Source organism: Scyliorhinus torazame, chromosome 15, assembly GCF_047496885.1.
Source record: "Scyliorhinus torazame isolate Kashiwa2021f chromosome 15, sScyTor2.1, whole genome shotgun sequence".
Taxonomy (NCBI): domain Eukaryota; kingdom Metazoa; phylum Chordata; class Chondrichthyes; order Carcharhiniformes; family Scyliorhinidae; genus Scyliorhinus; species Scyliorhinus torazame.
The window spans coordinates 147,125,688-147,148,039 of NC_092721.1; the positions used below are offsets into that span (position 1 = coordinate 147,125,688).

Genomic DNA, 22,352 nt, shown 5'->3' on the forward strand with positions numbered 1-22,352 from the left:
AGAGGCAACGATATCGCTCCTCCTAAAGAAGGAAAAAGACCCGCTGCAATGCGGGTCCTACAGGCCCATTTCCCTCCTGAATGTGGACGCTAAGATTCTGGCCAAGGTAATGGCGATGAGGATAGAGGATTGTGTCCTGGGGGTGGTTCAGGAGGACCAAACTGGGTTTGTGAAGGGGAGACAGCTGAATACAAATATACGGAGGCTGCTAGGGGTAATGATGATGCCCCCACCAGAGGGGGAAGCGGAGATAGTGGTGGCGATGGATGCCGAGAAAGCATTTGATAGAGTGGAGTGGGATTATTTGTGGGAGGTGCTGAGGAGATTTGGTTTTGGGGATGGGTATATCAGGTGGGTACAGTTGCTGTATAGGGCCCCGATGGCGAGCGTGGTCACAAATGGATGGGGGTCTGACTATTTTCGGCTCTATAGAGGGACGAGGCAGGGATGTCCTCTGTCCCCGTTATTGTTTGCACTGGCGATTGAGCCCCTGGCCATAGCATTGAGGGGTTCCAGGAAGTGGAGGGGAGTACTCAGGGGAGGAGAAGAACACCGGGTATCTCTGTATGCGGATGATTTGTTGCTATATGTGGCGGACCCGGCGGAGGGGATGCCAGAGATAATGCGGATACTTGGGGAGTTTGGGGATTTTTCAGGGTATAAACTGAACATGGGGAAAAGTGAGTTGTTTGTGGTGCATCCAGGGGAGCACAGCAGAGAGATAGAGGATTTACCGTTGAGGAAGGTAACAAGGGACTTCCGGTACTTGGGGATCCAGATAGCCAAGAATTGGGGTACATTACACAGGCTTAATTTAACGCGGTTGGTGGAACAAATGGAGGAGATCTTTAAGAGATGGGACATGGTGTCCCTGTCATTGGCAGGTAGGGTGCAGGCGGTTAAAATGGTGGTCCTCCCGAGATTCCTTTTTGTGTTTCAGTGCCTCCCGGTGGTGATCACGAAGGCTTTTTTTTTCAAAAGAATCGAGAAGAGTATTATGAGTTTTGTGTGGGCTGGGAAGACCCCGAGAGTGAGGAGGGGATTCTTGCAGCGTAGTAGGGACAGGGGGGGGCTGGCACTACCGAGCCTAAGTGAGTACAACTGGGCCGCCAATGTTTCAATGGTGTGTAAGTGGATGGGAGAAGGGGAGGGAGCGGCGTGGAAGAGATTGGAGAGGGCGTCCTGCAGGGGGACTAGCCTACAAGCAATGGTGACGGCACCGTTGCCGTTCTCACCAAAGAAATACACCACAAGCCCGGTGGTGGTGGCTACATTGAAAATTTCGGGGCAGTGGAGACGGCATAGGGGAAGGACGGGAGCTTCGGTGCGGTCCCCGATAAGAAACAATCATAGGTTCGTTCCGGGGAGAACGGATGGGGGATTTGGAGCATGGCAAAGAGCTGGGGTAGTACAACTGAGAGATCTGTTTGTAGATGGGACGTTTGCGAGTCTGGGAGCGCTGACGGAAAAATATGGGTTGCCCCAAGGGAATGCATTTCGGTACATGCAATTGAGGGCTTTTGCGAGGCAACAGGTGAGGGAATTCCCGCAGCTCCCGACGCAGGAGGTGCAGGATAGAGTGATCTCAGAGACATGGGTGGGGGACGGTAAGGTGTCGGACATATACAGGGAAATGAGGGACGAGGGGGAGATCATGGTAGATGAGCTGAAAGGGAAATGGGAAGAAGAACTGGGGGAGGAGATTGAGGAGGGGCTGTGGGCTGATGCCCTACGTAGGGTAAACTCATCGTCCTTGTGTGCCAGGCTAAGCCTGATACAATTTAAGGTGTTACACAGGGCGCATATGACTGGAGCACGGCTTAGTACATTTTTTGGGGTAGAGGATAGGTGTGCGAGATGCTCGAGAGGCCCAGCGAATCACAGCCACATGTTCTGGTCATGCCCGGCACTACAGGGGTTCTGGGTGGGGGTGGCAAAGGTGCTTTCGAAGGTGGTGGGGGTCCGGGTCGAACCAAGCTGGGGGTTGGCTATATTTGGGGTTGCAGAAGAGCCGGGAGTGCAGGAGGCGAGAGAGGCTGACGTGTTGGCCTTTGCGTCCCTAGTAGCCCGGCGCAGGATATTGCTAATGTGGAAGGAAGCCAAACCCCCGGGTGTGGAGACCTGGATAAACGACATGGCAGGGTTCATAAAGTTAGAACGGATTAAGTTTGTGTTAAGGGGTTCGGCTCAGGGGTTCACCAGGCGGTGGCAACCGTTCGTCGATTACCTCACAGAAAGATAGAGGGAATGGAAAAGAAGTAGACAACAGCAGCAACCGGGGGGGGGGGGGGGGGGGGGGGGGGGGGGGGGGGAGAGAAAGAGGAGTTGAACGGACTCTCAGAGATGTTATTGTATATGTATAATATGTATAGGTATTTGCTATAGGTAATTGCATATTGGATTGGTGGATTGTATTTTTGGAGAGTATTTATTTTGGACAAGGCAGTTGCCATTCAGTTTTGTTTTTGTTTATATATTATTTATTTATTAGTTTAAAACTGGCCACTGTTATTTATATTGCTTTATTGTTGTGTAAAAGAAACACTACGTACTGTTATGTTTGGCCAAAAATCTTAAAATTAAAAAAAAGAATGAGAAGCTGGTCTCGAGGTAATGGACTGTAGTATATTGTGGGGGTTGCTGGTGGGGTCTGGGGGGTTATGTTGGGGATTTCCCCGTGTTCTCGTGTTTTTGTTGCCCCCTTTGCCCTGGGCCCTCGAGGCTTTGGACGAGGTCGCATTTGGGAAGAGCTGCGTCACAGGTGGTGGGGTTGGCCCAGACAGGGAGAGCGGTTTACCCGCTCAATGGTGGGGGCAGTACCCGAAACTAGGGGGTTTGAAAGTATTGTGCCTTGTTGTTTTTTCTTCTTTCTCTGTACACACGGGGTGTAGGAGGGGGACTCCCTTTACCTCACTTAGGTGTGGGTTGGAGACTCGTAAGGGGAGCCGACAGTGGGATTGGAGGTGGAGGCGGGAGCGGCCGGGGTCAGCATCAGTCAGCTGACTTGCAGGAGTGCAATGGGGGGGTAGGAGGGTTAAGCAGATGCTTGACTGGGGTGGGGGGATTGAGGGGGGGTGCTGGAATGCCGCTTTGCTGACTGAAGGAGAATCGATCTTAAAGGGGAGAGTCGGGACAGGGAGCCTCAGGCTGGGGGGGCTGGAGTGTGCGGGAGGCGCGAGCACGTGGCTGGCCTAAAAAAGGAGATGGCTAGTCAGCAATGGGGGGGGGGGGGGGGGGGGGGGGGGTAATTAGCCCCCGACCAGGCTGATCACATGGAACGTGAGAGGTCTGAGTGGGCCGATCAAGAGGGCCCGTGTGTTTTCGCACTTAAGGGGGCTAAAGGCAGACGTAGCCATGCTACAAGAAACGCATCTGCACTGGGTGGAGTTGGGGCTGGGGGAGGAGAGAGGCTAACGCCCTCTGTGGAGACTGGGCGTAGGACTATTGGCGGATGAGGAGGTCTGTGGGTAGATTCGGCGGTGTATCCAAAGCTATGTGGAGACCAATGATACGGGGGAGGTTTCAGTGAGTGTGGTCTGGGAGGCGCTGAAGGCAGTTATCAGGGGGGAGCTAATTTCAGCCAGGACCCACAGGGAGAAGAGGGACAGGATGGAGAGGGAGAGGTTGGTGGGGGAGATACTTAGGGTGGACAGGAGGTACGCGGAATCCCCCGAGGAGGGGTTGTTAAAGGTGCGCCAGAGTCTGCAAGCGGAGTTTGACCTGCTTACCACGGGGAAGGCTGAGGCTCAGTTGAGGAAGGTACAAGGAGCGGTGTACGAGTATGGGGAGAAGGCAAGCATGATGCTGGCGCATCAACTGCGGAAGAGAGAGGCGGCCAGGGAGATTGGGGGAATTAGGGATAGGGGGGGTAACACAGTGCTGAGCTCGGCAAGGATCAACGAGGTCTTCAAGGACTTTTATAGCAAATTGTATGAGTCAGAAAACCCGGAAGGGGAGGGGAATGAAGCAATTCCTGGACCAACTGAGGTTCCCCAAGGTGGAGGAGGGGCGGGTAGAGGGATTGGGGGCCCCGATTGAGATGGAGGAATTGGTTAAGAGGTTGGAGGGTATGCAGTCGGGCAAGGCCCCGGGACCGGATGGGTATCCCGTAGAACTTTACAGGAAATTCTCAGAGCTGTTGGGTCCACTAATGTTGAGAACTTTTAACGAAGCTAAGGAAGAGGGAACCCTTTCCCCGACAATGTCGCAGGCTCTGATTTCGCTCATCCTTAAGTGAGAAAAGGACCCGTTGCAATGTGGCTCCTATAGGCCGATTTCGCTCCTTAATATAGATGCCAAACTGTTGGCCAAGATCTTGGCCACTTGGATTGAGGACTGTGTCCCGGGAGTGATCAAAAAGGATCAGGTGGGGTTTGTGAAGGGCAGGCAGTTGAACACGAATGTGCGGAGGCTCCTGAATGTGATCATGATGCCCTCGGAAGGGGGGGGATGCAGAAGTGGCGGCGGCAATGGATGCGGAGAAAGCCTTCGATCGGGTGGAGTGGGAGTACCTGTGGGAAGTGTTCGGCAGATTTGGGTTTGGAGAGGAATTTATAGGGTGGGTTAAATTGTTGTATCAGGCCCTGGTAGCGAGCGTGTCGACGAACCGGCTGCAGTCGGAGTGCCCCCTGCTGTTTGCCCTGGCAACCGAGCCGCTGGCCATGGCGTTGAGGGAGTCCAGAAACTGGAGGGGGCTAGTTCGGGGGGGGGGGGGGGGAGCATCGGGTTTCACTGTATGCGGATGACCTGCTCCTGTACATTGCGGATCCGGTGGAGGGGATGGAGGAGGTCATGCAGATCCTTAAGAGATTTCAAGGACTTTTCGGGGTATAAGCTGAATGTTGGGAAAAGCAAGCTTTTTGTGATACATGCGAGGGGCCAGGAAAGGAGACTGGGAGAGCTACCGCTTAAGATGGTGGAGAGGAGCTTTCGCTACTTGGGCATTCAGGTGGCTAAGTGTTGGGATGCCCAGCAGAAGCTCAATTTAGCGCGGCTGGTGGATCTGATGGGGGAGGACTTTAAGAGGTGGGACATGCTGCCGCTTTCCCTGGTGGGCAGGGTGCAGTCCGTGAAGATGACGCTCCTCCCAGGTTCTTGTTCGTCTTCCAGTGCCTTCCCATCCTCATCCCCAAGTCCTTTTTCAAGCGGGTAAACAGGATTATTACAGGATTTGTGTGGGCAAACAAGACCCCACATGTTAAGAGACTGTTCTTAGAGCGCAGTCTGGGTGGGGGTGGGCTGGCGCTGCCGAACGTTTAAAGCTATTATTGGGCAGTGAATATATCCATGATTCGGAAGTGGTAGAGGAAGGGGGGGGGGCGGCATGGAAGCGGTTGGAGGTGGCGTCTTGCAGGGATACTAGCCTGGGGGCATTGATAACGGCTCTGCTGCTGCTCCCGCCGACATGGTACACCACGAGCCCGGTGGTGGCGGCGACATTGAGGATCTGGGGTCAGTGGAGACGGCACAGGGGGGAGGCAAGGGCATCAGTCTGGACCCCGATACGGAACAATCACAGGTTTGTTCCAGGTAGAATAGATGGTGGGTTCCTAAGCTGGCACAGAGCGGGTATCAAAGGGATGGGGAACTTGTTTATTGATGGGACTTTTGCTAGTCTGAGGGTGCTGGAGGAGAAATTTGGGTTGCCCCCAGGGAATACCTTTAGGTACATGCAGATTAGGGCGTTCGTGAAAAAGCAGGTGGGGGAATTTCCACTGTTACCTGCCCGGAGGATACAGGACAGGGTGGTCTTGGGCGTGTGGGTGGGGGATGGCAAGGTATCGGACATATACCAGGAGCTGCAGGAGGCCTCGGTGGAAGAGCTGAAGGGCAAGTGGGAGGAGGAGCTGGGTGAGGAGCTAGATGAGGGCCTGTGGGCTGACGCCCTGGGCAGGGTCAATTCCTCCTCATCTTGCGCCAGGCTTAGCCTGATTCAGTTTAAGGTGGTGTACGGGGTGCATATGACAGTGGCGAGAATGAGTAAGTTCTCTGGGGTGGAGGACAGGTGCGTGAGGTGTTCAGGGGGCCCAGCAAACTATGTCCCTATGTTTTGGGCATGCCCAGCACTTACAGAATTTTGGAAAGGCTTTGCAAAGGCCATGTCCAAGGTCTTGGACATTCGGGTAAAACCGAGCTGGGGGATAGCGATATTTGGGGTGTCAGACGATCCGGGAGTGCAGGAGTCGAAAGAGGCCGGAGTTCTGGCCTTTGCGTCCTTGGTAGCCCGGAGGCAGCTCTTGTTAATGTGGAGGGACGCGAAACCCCCAAGTGTAGAGGCTTGGGTCAGTGACATGGCTGGATTTCTCAGGTTGGAGAGGATAAAGTTTGCCTTGCGAGGGTCCTTGCAGGGGTTCTCCAGGCGGTGGCAACCGTTCCTTGACTTTCTCGCGGAACGTTAAGTGGAGGTCAGCAGCAGCAGCAAACCAGGGGGGGGATAGATTATATTTGTAAAGGCCAGGTACCCCACCTTGTTTTGCTAATTTGTTACGTTGTTTTCTTAATTATTACTATGCTTTTTGTTGTTTTCTTTTTGTAGTGGTTGGTAAAAATTATTGAAAAATTTTGAATAAAAACAAAGTTTTTTAAAAAAATAACGCCAGCTGCAAGCGGCCTTCAAAATGGCCATGAACATGTAAAAAAAAATGTGGCTGCACTGCGCATGCGTGCCACATCATCGGTGCGCATGCGCAAAACCATGCACATGCGCGCCGATCATCGGGCACGCATGCGCAATGCAGCCGCTTTCTTTTTTAACGGTCGCAGCTTTTTGTTTAACAAGTTCGGGGGGGTTTTATTCATTTAAACTTTTATTTTTTTCATTTATTTTATTTTATTTTTTTTATAAGTTCAGGGGGGTTTTATTTGATAAAATTTTACAGGAAAGAAATGCAGAACTTTGGACAGATGGAAACTCCATACTTTCTGACACCGGAAAGCTTCACCTTCATCCAACAGGTTCCATTGGAGGAGCGTGTACGAGGGCCAAAGGGACCCAAAACCATTTATCCATTTTTGTCAGCAGCAAACAAGGAAAGGTCGCGCAGGTCGGCCGGCGTGGGTCGCGAAGGTTGGCTGGTTGGTAAAAATGAGTCCCCGGAAAAAGAGTTTGAAGAACACTGCCATCGGTGACACCAGTTAAAGAGCTCACATCTGCAGAAATATGAAGAGCCTCTTTCTGACGTTAAATCCTGAGATTTGAGCTTGCAAAAGACTGCCCTTAACACTTTTGCTGTCATCCAAATTACAGTTCTATGCAAACTAATGGCTGTTCAATTGATCAGTGTATCCTAAATATCTTTCAATCCTTCAAGTTACTCCGTCCCTAAATTTTCTTTCTAACAAGAAATAATCAAAATTAAATTTTCACATAATGTTGTGCATATTTAAAATATCAGCAAATTTTCAACACTTTTTCCACAAGATAAAAAGCACATCGGAAACTGCAACTCGTACAGCATTAACTGACAGCCCTCTATACAACTACATCATTAGTATGGGAGAAATTTGTAAATGAGTTTGCTTTTAGTTTATGTGTCAAGGAAAAATCGTATGATTTGAGATCTTAAATGGAAAATCGCAGGCCAACGTTTTCCTCAATCAAGCAGCATGGGAAGTACATATAGGGTAGAAATAAGGGAAGTGTACTTTGATCGGCATGACATGACAAGTGGCATTCTCTACCGATTTGGACTGGGGCCTCAGCTTTTCACTAGATGTATCAATGGCTTGGATGGAGGAATAGAGTGATGTACATACAAGTTTGCAGTTGGCATTAAGTTGGAACGGGCAAAGTGAATATACAAAAGTATAGTAGATAGAAGTTAATGTCAATAGTGCAAGATCTTCCACATTGGTTCCAAGATGGATGAATCACAATATCTTTCTTAACAGCAAAACTGCGGCGGTTCAAAGGGATTTGGATGTCCATGCACACAAATTACTAAAAGCTAATGCACAGGTGCATAAAGTAGTCAAAAAGGCTAATGGAGCATTGGCTTTTATCTTAAGGGACTAAAATACAAACAAAAGAAGTCATGCTTCAGGGTTAGAGAGCTTTGGTCAGACCCCAATCAGGAGTACAACGTTAAGTTTTAGGCACCAAACCTCAAGAGAAATATTAACTTTAAAGAGGGTACAGCACAGATTCATCGCATTGACATTCAAGTTGGATGAGTTAAATCGATTACAGGTTGAATTAACTTGGTTTGTATTGGATACAGAAAGGATGAAAGGGTTCTAGCATCGCCCTTCTGGGAAATCAAAGAACTAGAGGACACAGTTTTAAAACAAAAAAAGGGATCTCCAATTTAACAAGGAGATGAGAAGAATATTTTTCTCCGAGGGTCATGAATCTTTGGAGCTCTCTTCCCAGACAGCAGTGGAGGCAGTCAATAAATATTTTAAGGCAGAGGTAGATAGATCCTTGATTAACAAGGGAGCCAAAGGTTACCAAAGGGGTAGGTGGAATGTGGAATTCAGACTATAATCGGATCAGCCATGACCTTATTGAATGGTGGAGCACGTTCAGGGCTAAATGGCCTAATTCATATGTTTTTGTTCCTTGAATTTAAAATGTTGTGGGATAATCTAATTGGGATTTGATTTGGTAGGTACAGAGTAACTACTTCCTCTGACAAAGGATTCGAGAACAGAAGGGTGCAATCTTAAAATTAGAGCTGGATGATACAGGGGCATAATTTGGAAGCCCCTTTCTGCCACAAATGGTGGAAATTTGAATCTCTAGGCTGTGGATACTAAGTCAACTGAAATTTTTAATACTGGTATTTCTCAATTTCTGTTTGCTAACAATAAAAAGGAATATAAAGCAATGTTAGGTAAATAGAGTTGATGTGCAGATCAAACATAATGAATAGAATTGTGGACCTGGCTTGAGAAACTGAATAGTTTACTCCTTTTCCCAAGTTCCTAAATGGACCAAATGAGTAAATAAATAAATTAGTGAAATTTTTCAGTGCTTTTAAATGATATAACTTTCAGAATTTGAACTGGGACTTTCTACCAAAAAACTCCTGATGTGGGCAATGTACATCCACCAGGATGGAATATTTACCTTACCCATCAGGATCTCTTTGCTAATTTGTGTTGAAACAGCCACTCCACAATAATGAAATGAAATGAAAATCACTTATTGTCACAAGTAGGCTTCAAGTGAAGTTACTGTGAAAAGCCCCTCGTCGCCGGAATGTGGGAAGGCTGGTACGGGAATTGAACCGTGCTGCTGACCTGCCTTGGTCTGCTTTCAAAGCCAGCGATTTAGCCCCGTGCTAAACCAGCCCCTTTACAGTTACTGTGAAAAGCCCCTAGTTGCCACATTCCGGCGCCTGTCCAGAAGGATGGTACGGGAATTGAACCGTGCTGCTGGCCTGTCTTGGTCTGCTTTAAAAGCCAGCGATTTAGCTCAGTGTGCTAAACTAGCACACCAGAGGGATGGGTGTGGCACCCAATAGGAACCCTTTGCTAAATGTGTGTTGAAGCAGCCACTCCTCAGTAGTGGGTTTGGCATGAGACACAATGAGTTCCAGCGTGGTGCCAGTAAAAACACAGGATCTGCTCAAATCTATTTTAGTTAACATACAGGTGGTGCCACATGCTATTCTGAGATTTGTTAGTTTCAGTATGCCTTTGGGGTAGGTTCATGCAGGGCTGGAGTCAGAGGCATAAAAGTGTCACAATACATTGGGCGATGACATCTGTATCCCAACAGCCAATCATTGTTACAACAAACAATAATATTGTTAAAATGAACATCAACAGAATTTACAAAATTAATTTCAATATTTCTTCCATTTGGGTGTTGCCAACTGTGATAGCAGGTAGAGTGGCAATTAATTTGTTCTGATAAGAATAGCAAAGAGAATCTAGCAAAAGACAGTTTTCAAATCAGTGCTGAAACTCCACAACAATCATCCAGAAATTAAATATTCCCGTGATGGGTGGAGCCACACACAACCAAAACATCACCTACTGCAAGATAGCAAATGAGATCATGGATTACATCAGAATGACAACAGAAATTGTTGCCAAAATTTTGGACATGGATAATATTTCAAGAACTTATATTGTGGAGAAGACCAGAGGTGTGGTCCAGGTTATAGCCCACGTCCCTGGGCATGGCCTAATAAATGCCTTTCAAGAGTAAATACAATTTTGCTTTCCAGAAATAAAAGAATTATGGCACACCCAGGTTTTGCCATTACAGCAGGTCTTCTGGAATGTGTTTAAGAAACACACAGGACTACATTTTTCTGCTGTTAAAGTTGTAATTACTAAATGTAATAAGTTCTCACTTATTACAGGCCGTGCCTATGTATTCTGTCATGGAGTGGTTGGGTGTGCCAAGATCAGTCGCAGCTACTTTATGGTAAATTGCCAAATATAAATCAGACATTTCTTTGTAGAGAACACATTTAATAATGAAATAATTTAATTATCCACAGATCATGTTTGTTCACTTCCTTAAAGCTAGTTTCTAAGTAGCACTGTTTAAGCTTGAGAGCAAGTTGACGACATTCTCAACACCAGGCACTGCATAATCTGATCAAAGTATCCATTCATATTCAGCATCAATTGTTAATTTAAAAATAAGTGTAAATGTTTTGTTTTATAAATTTAGAGTACCCAATTCATTTTTTCCAATTATGGGGCAATTTAGCATGACCAATCCACCTAGCCTGCACATCTTTTTGGGTTGTGGGGGCGAAACCCACGCAAACACGGGGAGAATGTGCAAACTCCACACGGACAGTGACCCAGAGCCGGGATCGAACCTGGGACTTCGGCGCCGTGAGGCAGCAGGGCTAACCCACTGCGCCATCATGCTGCCCAATAAATGTAAATGTTACCACAGTCCCAGAGGACCAAAGGCTGCTCTCCCCACTTTAAGAGAGAGAGTTGACTGGTGATTAACCGGAGGATTATCACATCTCAGGCGCGTGGCAAGGTTGAGAAGGCATGGCCTTCATGAATAACCTCAGCTGGTACAGGAATGGAACTCATGCTGTGCCGTTGCTTTGTATCACAAACCAACTTCCCCCTCAACTGAGCTTCCACCAGGCAGTCCAGCCAACTGAGCTCCACCAGGCAGTCTAACAGATTGGAACTGTAGGGTGGGGATAGCAGGTAATTTGATTGCAACAGGCTTGAGACATACCCACAGTAGTAATCTGGTAGGCAGTTTCCGTGTTACCTTGCAAAGCAAAACAGAAATTCTGCATTTTAAATCTCAGTTACTTAAGTTACTTGACAAGAAGCACAGGCTTCTTGGCCACTGTTAATGGATTCTAGCATTTTTTCCAATGTTATCCTAACATCTGTCATGTGAAAATACTGGAATCCATTATTAAGGAGGTAGCAGCAGGACATGTAGAAAATTATAATGATACCATGTTGACTCTGCCTGAATGTATGAACGAGAAATTGTATTTGACCAATTTATTATAGTACTATGAGGATGTAACAAACAGGGTGAATAAAGGGAACCCAGTAAATATAGTATACCTGGGTTTCCAAAAGTAATTTGATAAGGTTTCTGCAGTGCTCAAAGTGCGGGTTGTGATATATTAGGATAATACATTAGAGGATTGGTTAACTAACAGGAAACAGAGATGGGATAAATGGATCATTTTCAGGTTGGCAAATTGTCACCAGTGGGATGCTACAAGGACCAGTGCGGAGGCAGAACTATTAAGATTTATATTAATTAGGCGGCACGTGGCACAGTGGTTAGCCCTGCTACCTCACAGCGCCAAGGACCCAGGTTCGATTCCAGCCCTGGATCACTGTCTGTGTGGAGTTTGCACACTCTCTCCATATCTGGTTTAGCTCACTGGGCTAAATCGCTGGCTTTTAAAGCAGACCATGGTAGGCCAGCAGCATGGTTCAATTCCCGTACCAGCCTCCCCGAACAGGCGCCGGAATGTAGCGACTAGGGGCTTTTCACAGTAACTTCATTGAAGTCTACTCGTGACAATAAGCGATTTTCATTTAATTTTCATTTCATTTCTACGTGGGTCTCACCCCCGCAACCCAAAGATGTACAGGGCAGGTGGATTAACCACACTAAATTACACCAATTCGATTTTTAACAAAAAAAAATCGATATCAATGACTTCAAGGAACAAACTATATTGTAGCCAAATTTGATGATGATACAAGGGTAAATAGAAAAGCAAATTGTGAGGAGGGTACACAAGGGAATATAGATAGGGTAAGTGAATGAGCAAAAATCTGGCAGATGGAGTATAATGTAGGAAAATGTGAGGTTGTCCACTTTGGCAGGAAAGACAGAAAAACAGAACGTTTAAATTGAAAGATGCTGCAGAATGCTGTGGTACAGAGGGATTTGGGTGCCCTTGTACGTAAACCACAAACGGTTAGCATGTCGGTAAAGTGATTGGGAAGTCAAATGGGATATTGGCCTTTATTGCAAGAGGGATGGTACATAAAAGTAAAATGTCTTGCTACAACTGTACAATGCATTGGTGAGACCGCACCTGGAGAACTGTGCACAGCTTTGGTCTCCTTAATTATGGAGGGATATACTTACAATGAAAGCAGTTCAGAGAAATGCTCACTAGGTTGATTCCTGGGATGAAGGAATTGTTTTATGAGGAAAGAATCTGATGATAACCATGAAACCATTGTCGATTGTCGTAAAACCCCATCTGGTTTACTAATGTCCTTCAGGGAAGGAAATCTGCGGTCCTCATCTGGTCGGGCCTACATGTGATTCCAGACACGCAGCAATGCAGTTGACTCTTAAATGCCCTCTGAAATGGCCTAGCAAGCCACCCAGTTCAAGGGCAATTAGGGATGAGCAGTAAATGGTGGTCTAGCCAGCGACATCTACATACTGATTACATAATGAATTTTAAAAACGGAAAAGTTGAGCAAGTTGGGTCTATACTCATTGGCGTTTAGAAGAATGAGGGATGATCTGGAACGTAAAATTCTGAGTAATGCTGACGGAGTAGATACTGGGATGCCTTTTTCCCTTGTGGGGTAATCAAGAACTAAAGGGCACAGCTTAAAAATAACCGGTCTCCTATATAATAGGGAGTCTTTAGAATTCTCTTCCACAAAGAAGATTAGAAGCCGAGTTTTGGATATATTCAAGGCTGAGTTAGCAGATTTTTCATTTACAAAAGAGCAAAGGGTTTTGGGGGCAGGCAGGAAAGGGGAGTTATGGCTCCTTATTGAATGGTGGAGCAGGCTTGAGGAGCCAAATGGCCTACTTCTCCTCCGATTACTTACGATCTTATTCAATATTTAGTGCCCCTCTACTCACTATAGCAATGATAATGCCAGGAACAAATTTATGTTGTCTTCCTTCTGTCGAGTTATTACCAAAACTTCTGCACCCAAGCCCCCAATTCCGTTATCCTGCTAGTAACTTCCTCAGTTCAGCTCGACACTATCTCAATGTACTCTTTGATTGTAATTTGAGCTTTAAACACTAAAACACTGTCCACATCTACAAGCCACTCCATGGCCTTGTACATCCCCAATTTGCAACATGACCAGGCCATATGTTCCACCATGTATCATCCTTCACTCTTCCTAAATTGCAAACTTAAATCATAATTTGGCACAACTGTGTATATGAAATTAAATACAAACCCAAATTTCCTTAGGGTTGACTGCAGTTGACTCCCTATAAATTAAGTGGGTTGTGGTAAGATACAAGGTTCCAGTGACTGACTTGTTACTGCTGAAGCGATCCAACCACTTCACCTGCTCCACCTGCAAGAAAGATTTGAGAAACAAATATGACAAAAGAAGAAGCATGGCAGTATGGAAATATAGGATTAAGTACTAGACAGTCAATGCATAATGTAGTATAAAAAAGACCAAATTAATCAGGTTCTTAACAATAGGTATGATGGGCTATACGACTTCAGTGCTGTAAAATTCTATGATGCTTTGATTCTGGGAGCAAAACTATCACAAAAAATAAGAATTATATGGGTCTCAAAAAGTAGCTGTAACAAGAATAATGTGTGGATGAAGCCCAAGTACTCAGGATGCATACTAACTAATAAGCTAAATATAATTCAAGAAATATGTTCAGAAACAATAAAGAGCTTTTGAAGGACTTTGGGACTGTATAACATGATGTTGTTATACAGCTATCACCATTCAGTGAGGATGCAACTCCTTGCCTATTCCTTTTCCAAATAGACAGATTTGATAGGTCACTCCAAATAGGCCCAGTCCATCACACAAACCTGCCTCCCATCCATTGACTACATCTACACCTCCCGCTGCCTGGGGAAAGCGGGTAGCATAATCAAAGACCCCTCCCACCCGGCCTACTCACTCTTCCAACTTCACCCATCGGGCAGGCGATACAAAAGTCTGAGAACACGCATGAACAGACTCAAAAACAGCTTCTTGTCCACTGTTACCAGACTCCTAAACGACCCTCTTATGGACTAACCTTATTAATACTACACCCCTCTATGCTTCACCCGATGCCGGTGTTATCTAGTTACATTGTGTACCTTATGTTGCCCTATTATGTATTTTCTTTTATTTCCTTTTCTTTTCATGTACTTAATGATCTGTTGAGCTGCTCGTAGGAAAATACTTTTCACTGTACCTTGGTACAAGTGACAATGAACAAATCCAATCCAATGACAGAATCACAGACTGGTTGCAGGACAGGAGGAGGCAGGGGGGCAGCAGGGTGGCACAAGTAGTTAGCACAGTTGCCTCACGGCACCCAGGTCCCAGGTTCAATCCTGGCTCTGGGTCACTGTCCATGTGGAGTTTGCACATTCTCCCCGTGTTTGCGTGGGTTTCACCCCCACAACCCAAAAAGATGTGCAGGGTAGGTGGACTGGCCATGTTAAATTGCCCCTTGGAAAATTGGAAAAATGAATTGGATACTCTAAATTTATAATTAAAAAAAGGGCAGAAGGCCATTCAGCCCGTTATGTCTGTGCTGGCTCTCTGAAAGAGCAATTCACCTAGTGCCACTCCCCTGCACCTCTTTTGGGTAGTGGGGGTGAGACCCATGCAGACTCCACATGGACTGTGACCTAGAGCCAGGATCGAACCTGGGTCTTTGTCGCCATGAGGCAGCAGTGCTAACCACCGAACCACCCCGCCCTGCACATTCATTATTTTCAGATAATAATCCAATCTCCTCTTCATTGCCTCAATTGAATCTGCTTTCACCACACTCTCAGGCAGGGCATTCCAGATTGTAACCACTCACTGCAAGAAAATGATTTTTCCATGTCCCTATTGCTTCTTTTGCCAATCATTTCACAAATTTGTGCCATTTCAATCCTTCCAACAATGGAAACAGTATTTCCCTACCTATTCTATCCAGACTCATGACTGTGTTACCTCTATCAAATTTTCTCAACCTTCTCTTCTCCAAGGAAAACAGCTCCAACCTCTCCAATATATCTGTGCAACTGAAGTCTGTCATCCTTAAAAATAGACCAATCTTTTCTGCATTTTCCTGCAATGCCATCACATCTTTCCTAGCATGTGGCACCCAGAACTGGGCACAATACTCCAGTTGAGGCCTAACCAGTGTTTATACATGTTTAACATACCTTATTGCTTTTGTATTTGATGCCCCTATCAATAAAGCAAAGGACAATGTATATTTTGTTAACTGCTCTCTCAACCAGACGTGCCACCTTCAATTACTTTTGCATTTCCAGATCCCCCTGTTGCTGCAACCAGATTAGAATTGGTCCTTTATCTTATATTGTCACTCCAGGTTCTTCCCATCAATATGGTTCACTTCTCACTTTAACCTTTGTCTTCCACTTGTCCACCTATTCGACCAACTTGTCCACGTCACTATGTGCACTATCCACCTCATAGTTCACAATGCTTTCAAGTTTTGTTGTCAACCGCAAATTTTTAATTTGTGCCCTGTACACCAAGGTCTAGCCCGTTAATATAGAACAAGAACTTCACAATAAACTTTACACTGGTCCAAAAAACATCCAGTAACCACTATTACACTTCCCGTCACTCAGCCAATTTTGAATCCATGTCCACGAGTTATAATTTTGCTCACAAGTCTGTTGTGCAGCACTTTCTTCCCTGTTTAATATCAAATTGTAAAAAGGGGATTATTAGGAACAGGGAAAGAGATGACAAGTTTAGACATGGACAGCTGAAATTTGTTAATTCCAGAGGTGGTATGCCAACTCCACAACACATTCCTAATACACAATATGTATCTATCAATGACACATTAACTAGTATAGACACGGGGCTGAGTGTATAATTTACCTTAGCTGAAGTGAAGCCGTGCGGGGAGCGGAATGTTTGATAAGGCAAATGAAGCTGATAAAATATGTATTGTTTTATTGTAATCAAAATATAGCGTTACAGTGCCTCTATAGTCTTTCCTTCATTGCCGCCTCACCAAGTTCCCAGATGCAGCGAGTAACGCCCTGGCTGTCCCCCTCTCCCTGTCACCATTACACCGATTTATTCACCCAAACACCAGGGACTCAGAATGTCTGCACAGGACCCAGAATGAACAATTCATGAGGAAAAATCGCTGCAAAACAACATGATTTTAAAAACTACTTCAATCACCCACCTTCGGGGTCCTGATGTGCTCCATGTTAATTGGGGAAAATGGTAAACAGAACGAGATGAAAGTTGGCGTTTCTGCAAACGCCGCCCTCGCCTTCGTGACACGGACCGCGCCTGCGCCAACCCCGACAAATAACCTTTCCGGTTCCGGTCGGTGTTGCTCAACCACGTGCCCTGTAGCCCGGCCACTAACCAATACGCTCCCTGCTGGAGCTGAGCCCGCCCTCCAATCAGCGCCAGGCTTTCTGCTGGGGCTGAGCCCACTTTCCCATGAGCATCAGTGCAGGAGCAGAACCCGTTCTCCAATCAGCGCCAGGCTCTCTGCTGGAGCAGAGCCCCCGCTCCAATCAGCACCAGGCTCTCTGCTGGAGCTGAACCCGCTCTCCAATCAGTGCCAGGCTCTCTGCTGGAGCAGAACCCGCTCTCCAATCAGTGCCAGGCTCTCTGCTGGAGCAGAGCCTGCTCTCCAATCAGTGCCAGGCTCTCTGCTGGAGCTGAACCCGCTCTCCAATCAGTGCCAGGCTCTCTGCTGGAGCAGAACCCGCTCTCCAATCAGTGCCAGGCTCTCTGCTGGAGCTGAACCCGCTCTCCAATCAGTGCCAGGCTCTCTGCTGGAGCAGAGCCTGCTCTCCAATCAGTGCCAGCCTCTCTGCTGGAGCTGAACCCGCTCTCCAATCAGTGCCAGGCTCTCTGCTGGAGCTGAACCCGCTCTCCAATCAGCGCCAGGCTCTCTGCTGGAGCAGAGCCCCCGCTCCAATCAGCGCCAGGCTCTCTGCTGGAGCAGAGCCCGCTCTCCAATCAGCACCAGGCTCTCTGCTGGAGCTGAACCCACTCTCCAATCAGTGCAAGGCTCTCTGCTGGAGCAGAGCCCGCTCTCCAATCAGCGCCAGGCTCTCTGCTGGAGCTGAGCCCACTTTCCCATGAGCATCAGTGCAGGAGCTGAACCCGCTCTCCAATCAGTGCCAGGCTCTCTGCTGGAGCAGAGCCTGCTCTCCAATCAGTGCCAGCCTCTCTGCTGGAGCTGAACCCGCTCTCCAATCAGTGCCAGGCTCTCTGCTGGAGCTGAACCCGCTCTCCAATCAGCGCCAGGCTCTCTGCTGGAGCAGAGCCCCCGCTCCAATCAGCGCCAGGCTCTCTGCTGGAGCAGAGCCCGCTCTCCAATCAGCACCAGGCTCTCTGCTGGAGCTGAACCCACTCTCCAATCAGTGCAAGGCTCTCTGCTGGAGCAGAGCCCGCTCTCCAATCAGCGCCAGGCTCTCTGCTGGAGCTGAGCCCACTTTCCCATGAGCATCAGTGCAGGAGCTGAACCCGCTCTCCAATCAGTGCCAGGCTCTCTGCTGGAGCAGAGCCCGCTCTCAAATCAGCGCCAGGCTCTCTGCTGGAGCTGAGCCCACTTTCCCATGAGCATCAGTGCAGGAGCTGAACCGCTCTCCAATCAGTGCCAGGCTCTCTGCTGGAGCAGAGCCCGCTCTCCAATCAGCGCCAGACTCACTGCTGGAGCTGAGCCCACTTTCCCATGAGCATCAGTGCAGGAGCTGAACCCGCTCTCCAATCAGTGCCAGGCTCTCTGCTGGAGCAGAGCCCGCTCTCCAATCAGCGCCAGGCTCTCTGCTGGAGCTGAACCCGCTCTCCAATCAATGCCAGGCTCTCTGCTGGAGCTGAACCCGCTCTCCAATCAGCGCCAGGCTCTCTGCTGGAGCAGAGCCCCCGCTCCAATCAGCGCCAGGCTCTCTGCTGGAGCAGAGCCCACTCTCCAATCAGAACCAGGCTCTCTGCTGGAGCTGAACCCACTCTCCAATCAGTGCAAGGCTCTCTGCTGGAGCAGAGCCCGCTCTCCAATCAGCGCCAGGCTCTCTGCTGGAGCTGAGCCCACTTTCCCATGAGCATCAGTGCAGGAGCTGAACCGCTCTCCAATCAGTGCCAGGCTCTCTGCTGGAGCAGAGCCCGCTCTCCAATCAGCGCCAGACTCACTGCTGGAGCTGAGCCCACTTTCCCATGAGCATCAGTGCAGGAGCTGAACCCGCTCTCCAATCAGCGCCAGGCTCTCTGCTGGAGCAGAGCCCGCTCTCCAATCAGCGCCAGGCTCTCTGCTGGAGCTGAACCCGCTCTCCAATCAATGCCAGGCTCTCTGCTGGAGCAGAACCCGCTCTCCAATCAGTGCCAGGCTCTCTGCTGGCGCTGAACCCGCTCTCCAATCAGTGCCAGGCTCTCTGCTGGAGCAGGAGCCGCTCTCCAATCAGCGCCAGGCTCTCTGCTGGAGCAGAGCCCGCTCTCCAATCAGTGCAAGACTCTCTGCTGGAGCAGAGCCCGCTCTCCAATCAGCGCCAGGCTCTCTGCTGGAGCTGAGCCCACTTTCCCATGAGCATCAGTGCAGGAGCTGAACCCGCTCTCCAATCAGTGCCAGGCTCTCTGCTGGAGCATAGCCCGCTCTCCAATCAGCGCCAGACTCTCTGCTGGAGCTGAGCCCACTTTCCCATGAGCATCAGTGCAGGAGCTGAACCCGCTCTCCAATCAGTGCCAGGCTCTCTGCTGGAGCAGAGCCCGCTCTCCAATCAGCGCCAGACTCTCTGCTGGAGCTGAGCCCACTTTCCCATGAGCATCAGTGCAGGAGCTGAACCCGCTCTCCAATCAGTGCCAGACTCTCTGCTGGAGCGGAGCCCGCACTCCAATCAGCGCCAGGCTCTCAGCTGGAGCTGAACCCGCTCTCCAATCAATGCCAGGCTCTCTGCTGGAGCAGAGCCCCGCTCCAATCAGCGCCAGGCTCTCAGCTGGAGCTGAGCCCACTTTCTCATGAGCATCAGTGCAGGAGCTGAATCGCTCTCCAATCAGTGCCAGACTCTCTGCTGGAGCAGAGCCCGCTCTCCAATCAGCGCCAGGCTCTCAGCTGGAGCTGAGCCCACTTTCCCATGAGCATCAGTGCAGGAGCTGAACCCGCTCTCCAATTAGCGCCAAGCACTCTGCTGGAGCTGAACCCGCTCTCCAATGAGCACCAGGCTCTCTGCTGGAGCTGAGCCCACTTTACCATGAGCATCAGTGCAGGAGCTGAACCCGCTCTCCAATCAGTGCCAGGTTCTCTGCTGGAGCAGAGCCCGCTCTCCAATCAGCACCAGGCTCTCTGCTGGAGCTGAGCCCGCTCTCCAATCAGCACCAGGCTTTCTGCTGGAGCAGAGCCCGCTCTCCAATCAGCGCCAGGCTCCCTGCTGGAGCTGAGCCCACTTTCCCATGAGCATCAGTGCAGGAGCTGAACCCGCTCTCCAATTAGCGCCAGGCACTCTGCTGGAGCTGAACCCGCTCTCCAATCAGCGCCAGGCTCTCTGCTGGAGCTGAACCGCTCTCCATTCAGCGGCAGGCTCTCTGCTGGAGCTGAACCTGCTCTCCAATCAGCGCCAGGCTCTCTGCTGGAGCTGAGTCCGCTCTCCAATCAGCGCCAGGCTCTCTGCTGGAGCAGGGCCCGCTCTACAATCAGCGCCAGGCTCTCTGCTGGAACTGAGCCCACTTTCCCATGAGCATCAGTGCAGGAGCTGAACCCGCTCCAATCAACGGCAGGCTCTCTGCTGGAGTTGAGCCCGCTCTCCAATCAGCGCCAGGCTCTCTAGCTGGAGTAGAGCCCTCTCTCCGATCAGCGCCAGGCTCTCTGCTTGAGCTGGACTCGCTCTACCTTGAGCATCAGTGCAGGAGCTGAACCCGCTCTCCAATCAGCTCCAGGCTCTCTGCCGGAGCAGGGCCCGCTCGCCAATCAGCGCCAGGCTCTCTGCTGGAGCTGAACCCGCTCTCCAATCAGCGCCAGGCTCTCTGCTGGAGCTGAACCCGCTCTCCAATCAGCGCCAGGCTCTGCTGGAGCTGAACCCGCTCTCCAAACAGCGCCAGGCTCTCTGCTGGAGCTGAAACGCTCTCCAATCAGCGCCAGGCTCTCTGCTGGAGCTGAAACGCTCTCCAATCAGCGCCAGCCTCTCTGCTGGAGCTGAACCCGCTCTCCAATCAGCGCCAGGCTCTCTGCTGGAGCTGAACCGCTCTCCAATCAGCGCCAGCCTCTCTGCTGGAGCTGAACCCGCTCTCCAATCAGCGCCAGGCTCTCTGCTGGAGCTGAACCCACTTTCCCATGATCATCAGTGCAGGAGCTGAACCCGCTCCAATCAACGGCAGGCTCTCTGCTGGAGTTGAGCCCGCTCTCCAATCAGCGCCAGGCTCTCTAGCTGGAGTAGAGCCCTCTCTCCGATCAGCGCCAGGCTCTCTGCTTGAGCTGGACCCGCTCTACCTTGAGCATCAGTGCAGGAGCTGAACCCGCTCTCCAATCAGCGCCTGGCTCTCTGCCGGAGCAGAGCCCGCTCTCCAATCAGCGCCAGGCTCTCTGCTGGAGCTGAACCCGCTCTCCAATCAGCGCCAGGCTCTCTGCTGGAGCTGAACCCGCTCTCCAATCAGCGCCATACTCTCTGCTGGAGCTGAGCCGCTCTCCAATCAGCGCCAGGCTCTCTGCTGGAGCTGAACCGCTCTCCAATCAACGCCAGGCTCTCTGCTGGAGCTGAACCGCTCTCCAATCAGCGCCAGCCTCTCTGCTGGAGCTGAACCCGCTCTCCAATCAGCGCCAGGCTCTCTGCTGGAGCTGAGTCCGCTCTCCAATCAGCGCCAGGCTCTCTGCTGGAACAGGGCCCGCTCTACAATCAGCGCAGGCTCTCTGCTGGAACTGAGCCCACTTTCCCATGAGCATCAGTGCAGGAGCTGAACCCGCTCCAATCAACGGCAGGCTCTCTGCTGGAGTTGAGCCCGCTCTCCAATCAGCGCCAGGCTCTCTAGCTGGAGTAGAGCCCTCTCTCCGATCAGCGCCAGGCTCTCTGCTTGAGCTGGACTCGCTCTACCTTGAGCATCAGTGCAGGAGCTGAACCCGCTCTCCAATCAGCTCCAGGCTCTCTGCCGGAGCAGGGCCCGCTCGCCAATCAGCGCCAGGCTCTCTGCTGGAGCTGAACCCGCTCTTCAATCAGCGCCAGGCTCTCTGCTGGAGCTGACCCGCTCTCCAATCAGCGCCAGGCTCTGCTGGAGCTGAACCCGCTCTCCAAACAGCGCCAGGCTCTCTGCTGGAGCTGAACTGCTCTCCAATCAACGCCAGGCTCTCTGCTGGAGCTGAACCGCTCTACAATCAGCGCCAGCCTCTCTGCTGGAGCTGAACCCGCTCTCCAATCAGCGCCAGGCTCTCTGCTGGAGCTGAACCGCTCTCCAATCAGCGCCAGGCTCTCTGCTGGAGCTGAACCCACTCTCCAATCAGCGCCAGGCTCTCTACTGGATCTGAACCCGCTCTCCAATCAGCACCTGGCTCTGCTGGAGCAGAGCCCACTCTCCCATGAGCATAAGGTTCTCTGTTCGAGCTGAGCCCGCTCTCCATTCAGCGCCAGGCTCTCTGCTGGAGCAGAACCCGCTCTCCAATCAGCACCAGGTTCTCTGCTGGAGCTGAGCCCACTCTGCAATCAGCTCCAGGCTCTCTGCTGGAGCAGAGCCCACATTCCCATGAGCATCAGTGCAGGAGCTGAACCCGCTCCAATCAGCACCAGGCTCTCTGCTGGAGCAGAGCCCGCTCTCCAATCAGCACCAGGCTTTCTGCTGGAGCAGAGCCCGCTCTTCAATCAGTGCCAGGCTCTCTGCTGGAGCAGAACCCGCTCTCCAATCAGCACCAGGTTCTCTGCTGGAGCTGAGCCCGCTCTCCAATCAGCACCAGGCTCTCTGCTGGAGCAGAGCCCACATTCCCATGAGCATCAGTGCAGGAGCTG

The 22,352-nt window shown here is 50.1% G+C and overlaps 1 protein-coding gene across 1 annotated transcript in view; it reads right to left on the bottom strand.

Annotated features, from left to right (window-relative positions):
* mtmr6 (myotubularin related protein 6) overlaps positions 1-16,710 on the bottom strand; it is a 69,802-nt gene extending 53,092 nt beyond the window's left edge. Inside the window, exons 1-2 of the mRNA XM_072476887.1 lie at positions 16,601-16,710; positions 13,639-13,761 (exon numbers count right to left, since the gene is read on the bottom strand). Of these exons, the coding sequence (XP_072332988.1) occupies positions 13,639-13,761; positions 16,601-16,624 (147 nt within the window). The 5' untranslated portion in view covers positions 16,625-16,710. The remainder of the gene's footprint in view (positions 1-13,638; positions 13,762-16,600) is intronic.
* Positions 16,711-22,352: the final 5,642 nt, after the last annotated feature.